Genomic DNA, 9,183 nt, shown 5'->3' on the forward strand with positions numbered 1-9,183 from the left:
GCAGTCTGTCTGCCGTGCTGGCAGGTGGGTTGGTGAGGTACTAGAGGCATGTTGTCTCTAAGGTCAACTCTGGTGGTCCCAACACGCGGGACCCACCTCGGCGACCAAGTATGTGTCTCTTCGGTTCGCCGGGTAGGAACACTCATGTATAAGATCTAGGTAGCCATACCTAGAGTAATCGTCTATGAACGTAATAAAATAATGTTGTCCATTCCAAGAAGCCATAGGGAAAGGACCATAAATATCCGTATGTATTAGTTCTAAGACATCTTTAGCTCTTTCCGCACCTAGCTTCCTTTTGTTTGTTTGTTTTCCCTTTATGCACTCAACACAGACCTCATAAGGTGGTTGAATTCTCTTTTAATTTTCCTTTTGTACCACGTGAATTTGTTTGCAGTATTTCATTAGTGGAACTGGAAACATCAAGCATATACTGATTATCAATTAAAGAACCAGAACCATCAACATTTGAATTTTAATAGAGACTAACTTTGTTATTTCTAAAAGAACAAGAAAAACCAAATTTGTCCAAGCCGGAAACACTAATTAAATTCCGCCTAAAAGACGTACAACAAATGTCTCAAATAAATCCAAATGAAAATCTATTCTTAAACATAATCTAAATGTTCTAATAGCCTCAACTGCAACCCTTTTGTCATCGCCCACAAAGATGAATGTTTTATAATCACTTGGTTGTCGGCTCCACAGGCAATCCTGCATAGTGATACTAATGTGAGTAGTAGCACAAGAATCTATCCATCAAGTATCATTGAGTACAAAAGCCGAATTAATTTTAGAACAAACAAGAGTTATGTTAGAAATTTACCCTTCTTTATACACCATGATGCATATTTAGGACACTCTTTCTTCATGTGTCATTGCTTCTTACAGAAGTAATAGGTAAATTCCTCAATACTCTTCAATTTATTTTGTTGAGAAGGCCCTTTCGCAGCACCCTTATTGCTCTTTCTTTTCTTATTTTGATGGGTCATAGCCAAGTGAGCATTTTCAGCCTTATTCTTTGCGGCCTCTCTTCATCTTGCACACAGTAAGATATAAGCTCATTAAAAGACCATTTGTCATTCTGAGTGTTATAACTCACTTTGAATTTCTCAAAGTGTGCATGAAGAGATATCAAAACCAAGTGCACGAGCAAGTCATCACCAAGCTCTAACTTAAGTGACTTGAGTTTTGATGCGAGATTAGACATCTCCATAACGTACTCCTTTATGTTCCCTTTGTCTTTATACTTAATGGAAATGAGTTTAGCCAAAAGGCTACTCGTCTCCGCCTTTTCATTCTTGGCAAATAATTGTTCTATTTCTTCAAGGAACTTCCTTGTACTTCCACCCTCGGATATAGAGCCCCAAAAAGCATCTGGAATAGAGCGTTTCATGATCATTAGGCACATTCGGTTACAACATTCATATTTCTCAATTTTAGCCTCATCGAGGTTTTCCACAGTGAAAATGGATTGCTTCACACGAAGTGTTAAATCCAAATCCATACAACTGAGAGTAATTTCTACGGCTTTCTTCCATAGACCTTAAATTTTGTGTCATTCAGCAATGGGATGTTACTGATTTGAGGAGAAAATTTTGCAGCATTGGTAAAAGACACTGAATCCACATAATAAAGAATTAATAATATGTTCAAATCTAAACAAACAAGTCATGTAATACATATAAAAAAACAAGACATGTTCACATAATAGATCCATCACATGATACCTAGTACAACATCAATTTCTAGTCTTTGGACAGAGAAATTAATTTGTAAGTGGTACTCTCAATATAATGATAAAATATTAATAATTAGTTTTGTCAAACAATAGCCTTCTTCGGAGCGACTATTATTCACATGGAAAAAAAATTATAATTTTTACATATTTATCATCATATGTATGTTATTATTTGGGCAAATTGTGTCTTCCTTTGGGCCGAACATAATTCGCATAAATAATCTCATACTCATTTGTGTATTCAATTAATTTCCACAATAGAGGTTATTTTGGCAAAATATTGCATCAATTAATTCAAAATAATTACCAGACAAAAAGAAAAAACAATATGGATCCATTATAAAAAAACATATTTAATCCAAATGTTCACAAGAACAAAACTTATATTAGTGCAAAATCAATTAAAGAACAAAAATTGTGCCTAATGCACATATCTCAATTGCATTCATGTTAGTGCAGAAATTATGCACATCAATAAAGTGCAGAACATATAATTCATGTATATCAAGAAAGTTCTACAACAATCAAGATTGGAGAAACATAAAATAAAGTATTACCTCTTTGGAAAACATAGTGAAACATGAAGAATCTAAAATTACAACTCTTGACATAAAAGTCAGGTAGAAAAACTTCAATACTTGTATCTAAATGATTTAGTCCACTATAGTTTAGATTCTTTAAAATGGGAATGACTTATACATATCAGTGATGAGATGAAATACAATTACAAAAATATTTAAAAGCATGAAACAAGAATGCTAATTGTTTACATATGACATATAATGTTCCAACTAGTCATCGAACTCTTAATATAGCATCTTCGAACAACAACAACAACAACAAAAAAGCAGCAATATATATATAAGTTGAAACGTTATGTTATATATATACATTGTAAGTCTGAATCTTGTTAAAATGTAAAGTTGAACATAACATGTATATATTGCAATATATATATATATATATATATATATATATAAATAAGACAACAACAACAAAAATGGAATAAGCAAACCTCAATATTAAAATAAACAGATTCATATGCATAAATATACATTATGCAGTAGTTGCAGCGGAAACATTTTATTCAATATTCCCATTATTTAGAACATAATAGTGGAATCATAGTTCAATAATCCCCAAATTAAAATTAGGGTTCATACAAGATTTGAGAAAACACCATCAATGGAAAATCATAAAAATTCAGAACTTATGCTCTCCTACCACTTGATGGAAATTCCTTATGATTCGTGAAATACCAATCCTATGATCTTGAATCTCATGATTCTCACACATGTATATAAAACAAAGGGTGCAGTGTCATACCTGAATCCATGTTCCTGAATGTGCTCCTTTGATATACGTTTCTGAAAGAGGTTTTGTGGTATGATGACCTTCCTCAACTAAATCCTTGATTCCTCTTGGGACTTGCGTTTTCACTCTGACGGGAAGATGAGAAAACTGAATTTGATTTGGTGTGTTGGAGACCATAAATTTCCTTATGTGTTAACTTATAGGGTTCACATTATCCACTATGGGTTAATATGATGGGTATCCACCCATTAAATCTAAGGAGAGTCAGTAATTAGATCACTTCTAATATAACCCAAAAATAAATAGTTAATATCATTGTATCAAATATATGATATCCACCTTAGTTAAAAATTATAAATTTCTAACCTGAAACACACAAAGTTATTCCACTAAATCATTACAGAAAGGTAAAGATGTGTCATTTATACATAGAAAAGTTGTGCAACATAAGTAAATGCCATTTTTGTTTAAATTTTTTGTTTGTATATCTAGTTTAACAATTTCATAGCATCGTCATAGATTTTGCTCTCCCCTTGAGAACTACTGATTGGTTCACACGTAACTATTGGCCTTACTTTTGTAGTAGATATGCATGTGTGTATTGTGTCTGATAATTTCAGTGGTAAGAGAAAAGCTTCCATGGTTGATCTGTTTTATAGTTTTTTTTCTAGATGAGGAAGACTAAGGACATTGAAGTAATTAAGGTCATTTTTTTTAAAATAGCTTAGGCATTATAACAATTTTTTGGTAACGTGGGCTGGCTCGAAAATCAGCATCTATCTGTTGAGATATTTTTTCTAATAAAAAAGCAATATAATTTCTCCTCATTACTTTTGAGGTAAAATAATTTAAAAATATGTTTATGATCTCACACTAAAACAAAAAAATAAATAGAGAATCAATGATACTTTTGACCAAAGATATATAATTACTTTATACATAATTGAATAGAGACATGTAAATATGATAAGTGATGTGACTATGTGAGAGGTCAATTCGGGTCATGTTTGTCCCATACCAGACCCTAAATATATATCAGGTCTAATTTTTTAACATAAACTCAACATTAGACCCAATCCTATTCAAGTTCAATCATAATCGAGCAAAACTGGGTGAGGGAGTAGGGTCGAGTTCTACTCACCCCTGATGACATATGGGAAGCATATACAAAAATATGATTATTCTAAATTTCTCCACAAATTTTGATTTAACAATAGCCAACATTTGTTCTAAGAAATAGGAGGAGCACAAGTAAGAAAGAATTGCATGATCTCAAACGATTTCTTTCTTATAAGGAAATTAGATAAGTTTTTGCTTGGACTACAAAATCATATAGAAAGAGAGCTTGAGGCCCTAAATATACAACCAAAAAGAGTAATGAGCGAAGCAAAAAAAATAGAGTATAAGATGTGTTGCAAAGGAGATGGAAAGAAACATAAGAAACTTGAACCTAATGATGGGGTCTCACAAATTACAATAGAAGTACATCACGTGAGTTGGGTTATACACTTATACAGTTATACATACTCATTAAGGTCATAATAATCATAACAACTGTTGGACCATTGTTACATGGGTATAGGAAGAGGGAAGAATTACAAGTGAGACACCACGTCTTGAACCAAAACCTTAAGATGTTAGTTCCATCAGCCTTCCTTCTTATAATTCTTTCACTCCTCCCAGCATATCCAATGTGGGACTTTACACTTGAATAAACCCAACAACAACTGTAAACTCCCATGTTGGGCATAGTGGTGGCATGCTCCCCACACAAAAAAACAAAAAAAAACTAACATTTCTTCCGTTTCAGAATAATTGTTCAAAAAGAGAAGAAACTAACATTAAGTAATACAATTAATTTTGTTAGAATTTAGAAAATTTATAATCTTGTTTCTCATGCATAATTTTTGAAAAATAATCCTTTATCACTCACTCTCTTGAAGTTATAAGTAAACATATATCTTGACTGTGAGTCAATTTCTTATCGGTAAATCAACCTTCATTAAAAACCATCATTTTACTTGTATATATCCATATCACCTACTTGTAATAATATATCATTGTTAGAAAAATTAATACCAACCATGAACCAAGATGTTGCAAGATCAAATATTAATTGGAGGAACTGAACTGAGAACATACAGAACAAAGCTAGAAAATGAGCCTTTTGACCTTAACACATAGCCTCATTTTATGGCCAAAATTTTACACAGATAGAACATGCATCATATTACTACTACTAGTACAGCAATACTAACTTAGAAACATTATTAAGGCAATGGTGTGATTATTTGCCTTTAATATTAGATTAAGACAAAAACTTGATTCTAAGCAGCAATTTTTTCCATTTTTCTTTCCCATACTAAAAAAAGGTTCACTAATGACTTCTCCTATAACAAAAATGCTAAGACTAGAAAGGCCATAACTTCACACCATTGTAACACAGGTTTAGTTTCTATTATCAGAAGATTTCAAGTAGAGAGTTTCACCCCCTTCACCAACATGGCCACCAGAGCTTCCTCCTCTTCCATCTGAACTTCCAATATCTTGCTTGCCACTAAGTCCTCTACCAGAAAAATCGGGAAACCCTCCAGAACCTATGGCTGCAACATTGCCTCCTACACCAGTGGCCTCACCTTGATACATGTGAAGCCCAGAACTTGCACCGGAACTCATGCCGAGTTGGCTTTGCATGGCTTGCTGCTGTTGGAGTGCTGAATAGCCCTGTTGGGAGTATAAAAGGGACGAGCGTGCGGCCATTAGTTGTTGTTGTGTCATTTGCTGAGCTTGTTGAACTTGCATGTAGTGTGCTCCTTGCTGCATAACCCCACCAGGAGTGTACTGAAATGTTGACCAAAAGAATACTAAGAAACCAAATAATGGAGCAATAATGTGATGGAAGATTACAGCATTGTTATATAGTGTGAAAGCAGTTGCAGCAATGAATGACTAATTCTAAAGTTAAGGAGACATAATTCCAATCATACAAGATTAGCTATCAAATTTTGGTACAGGACTAATTTACCGGAATTAATATATTCTATAGTTTTGGGATTTCAATTAACAGCCTATGTATTATATAGGAAGGGCTGAAGATTGAAAATTTCAGAGATCAAAAGGTAACAAGCATGTACTTTATTAAGGTTAACTGCTTTCTAAATTATCACATTATATTGATGAACATTCCAAAAAATAGACATGTACCTGACCAGGCATGGTAGGTGGTTGGGGTTGAGAATCAGCTATTGCAGCTAGGTACATGAGATTTCTCTGCAACCTTGATTGGTTCCTAAAATAATGACAAAAGGGTTATGATCTTTAAGCATCACAAGAACAGGAAGAGAAGAGTAACAAGAATCTGACACTAGACAACTATGAGAAGTCAAGGCAATTAGGCAAAATTCAAATAACCATTTCTGATTTCCAGAAGATAATATAAGTTGAAAAGACTTAGAATGAAGTACTTAAGTACCCAACTATGAAGCACCGTACTACAGAATGGTTGTTGTGCCAATGTCCAATATAATATCGGTACTTCGATACTTTTTAAATACTTTTCGGCCATTCGCCTTTCAATAATTTTGTGATTTTTTTCCTATATCAGTGTATGTGCTTCCTAGGTTGGCAAAAAACATTAAAAAAGTGGTTCTAGAGTAAGGGATTTACATGCTGTGAACTATTTGTACAATAAAATTATAACTTTTTGGCATCAAGTTATCATATTTTGCAACTTTAGTTCACAATATCAATTTTTTAAGGGGTACCCCCATTCCCCACATATTAGAAAAAGCCTGCATAAAAACATAAAGTCACTGCAGAGTGCTGACTCCATTTAAACTCATAAAAGATTCAAACTTGTGGAATATGAGGAAGAAAAATCAATTGATATTACAAGTTAGACTATTTCTTACTCAGCACACTCGCTCAGCTTTCCAGAGCTCTGACTTTCAACGATCTTCAGAATCAATGACTTGTTCTCATCCAGGTACTGCTTGAAAAAGATAGAGAAATAGTTAAATGAAGTCAATTATAATATCAGGATTCACTTACTCTAAGAGTAAGTTTTTAATCTCATCTTAGCCGTCAATTCCAGGGAAATCCGATGGTTTGAATTAGTGGGTAAATCTAAATCATTAGATCTTCATAAATCTAAACCCTAAGCAACAACCTTAATAAGTATAAATGAAAAGGCTTCTGAAATATGCTCATTTTTGTTTTAGTTGACTGAATATAAATTGAATTTTTTCTGGTATGTGATTTTCTCACTTCTTACTTTAACTCAAACTCTCTTAAATTAATTGTGATCACGTGCAAGGAACCAAAACCAAAGCTGTTTTCTAACCTCAAACTTTAGGTAGTACAAAGTGCTGGGATATTATTAAAATTAACTTCAGAGAGGGACATATAACTAATAAATTCATGTTTCAAAACTTTATGGATATAAATTGAAACTTTATTGTATGATTAGAGCAAATAACATACCAAGTCACCCAAAGTGGGATGAGACTAGAAGAGGTTTTATGTTATAAGTCCTTAGAATGAGTCTAACTTAATAAATGATGAAAAAATCAAAAGAGGCCAAGTAGTTGTTTTTTAGGTTTGATAAAGCAAGTATTATCATTTCAGAAGTGTAGTATAACACAGTCTAATCTGAACACATGTCAAAAGCATGGTTCTTAAATGATTCTTGATATCGATTTTGGGCATGATGTGTTATTCTATGTGGTTCCTCACATTTTATATTATTAATATGATACTTCTTTTACAAGGAACTCATAAGTGTTCTGAAATGATGTAACCATGTAACTGAGTTCGAAATCACATGAGAAAACAATAAGAAAAGAAAACTAATTTGCAAAAACACCATTGACTTGAACACTTACAAAATTTACATAACTTGTAGCAGAAATTGACAGAAAATAAGCAGACTAAAAAGAAACGTATGAGCATAAAAACATTGACACAAGTGGCACTGAAAGAAGACCCACAAGCTGAGACAAAAAGTAAAAGTAAATGTTAGTTTGCAAGTTAAATTTTCGAGAGGAATGTAGGAAAATAAAAGGGAAGGTTGAGAGCCATCAAATAAAGTATTGAGATGGCTCAGAAGCATGTCATGTCCTTTCTTCTCCAAAACTCAACTCGTAAACATGCCTTAAAGAAGATAGAGATTATCCGGAAAGGGATGAAAAGAAGGAAAATGGATACAAATTTGAATTGAAACAAAAAAGTTATTGTTAAGTAAAGAAGAAAAAGAGAGATTTTGATATCAAAAGAAGGATCCAACCTGTTGAATGTGATCAGTGGTGACATTGTTGGGGTAGTATGCTGTCATCATTGGTTGCATCTGCATCAGTTGTTGCTGCATTTCTCACACCAAAACCTGTATATCTCAATCTATATATATATTTATCCCACTACTTAAGTTCAGTCACTTCTTTCTCTCTATCTAAGTGAGTATTACTTATATAGCAGAGCAGGAAACAGAAACAGAAACAGAACCCTTAAGTGCAACTCAAGAGAGAAACAGAACCCTCTCTGTTCCCACTTTTTAGTTCCTTCTTTACTATGAATATGAATGAATGATACTTTGCTTCCACCCCCAGAAATTATTATATGGCATACAATTGTCTAAATCCATTTAAAACAAGTCTGTTTAATTTTAAGAGTAAAAACTCAGCATAGTGCATGAAAAACTCAACATAGATTGACTAAAGTGTCATAAAATATGTTAAAAATAATAAATTTGACTTATATTTAAAAAGTTAAGAATTATTTTGGATTTTCAAATTTTGAGAGACCAACCGAAAAACATAAAAGAGAAAAAATATATATACCAATAATGTAAGAATTTTTTATACTGTCTTATATTTTTTATTCATTTTCAATCATATTAACTTATAAATCTTAAATAATAATAATACAAGTGAAGGATAGATTATATCATAGGTGGTATGTAGATATTATTCTCAACATTGAATAAGTATTAGGTATTGAATCTAATTTTAAATAATTAATACATTATAGTTTGTATACCATATAATTATTTCTGATCAAAGATAGATATATTAGAGTAAGAATAATTTTTATTAATGAAGAGAAAAATAATATAAAACAAAGAAAAAAGTATC

The 9,183-nt window shown here is 32.4% G+C and overlaps 1 protein-coding gene across 1 annotated transcript; it reads right to left on the reverse strand.

The window, feature by feature from the left end:
• On the reverse strand, positions 5,364 to 8,647 carry LOC109353424 (GRF1-interacting factor 1-like). Its single transcript, XM_019595693.1, has 4 exons — positions 8,340 to 8,647; positions 6,967 to 7,043; positions 6,260 to 6,344; positions 5,364 to 5,896 (listed from the first exon to the last, which is right to left on the reverse strand). Exons 1-4 carry the CDS (start codon positions 8,418 to 8,420, stop codon positions 5,504 to 5,506), a joined length of 636 nt encoding a protein of 211 aa, XP_019451238.1. The 5' UTR covers positions 8,421 to 8,647; the 3' UTR covers positions 5,364 to 5,503.

The sequence above is a fragment of the Lupinus angustifolius genome, chromosome LG08 (genome assembly GCF_001865875.1).
Source record: "Lupinus angustifolius cultivar Tanjil chromosome LG08, LupAngTanjil_v1.0, whole genome shotgun sequence".
Lineage (NCBI taxonomy): Eukaryota > Viridiplantae > Streptophyta > Magnoliopsida > Fabales > Fabaceae > Lupinus > Lupinus angustifolius.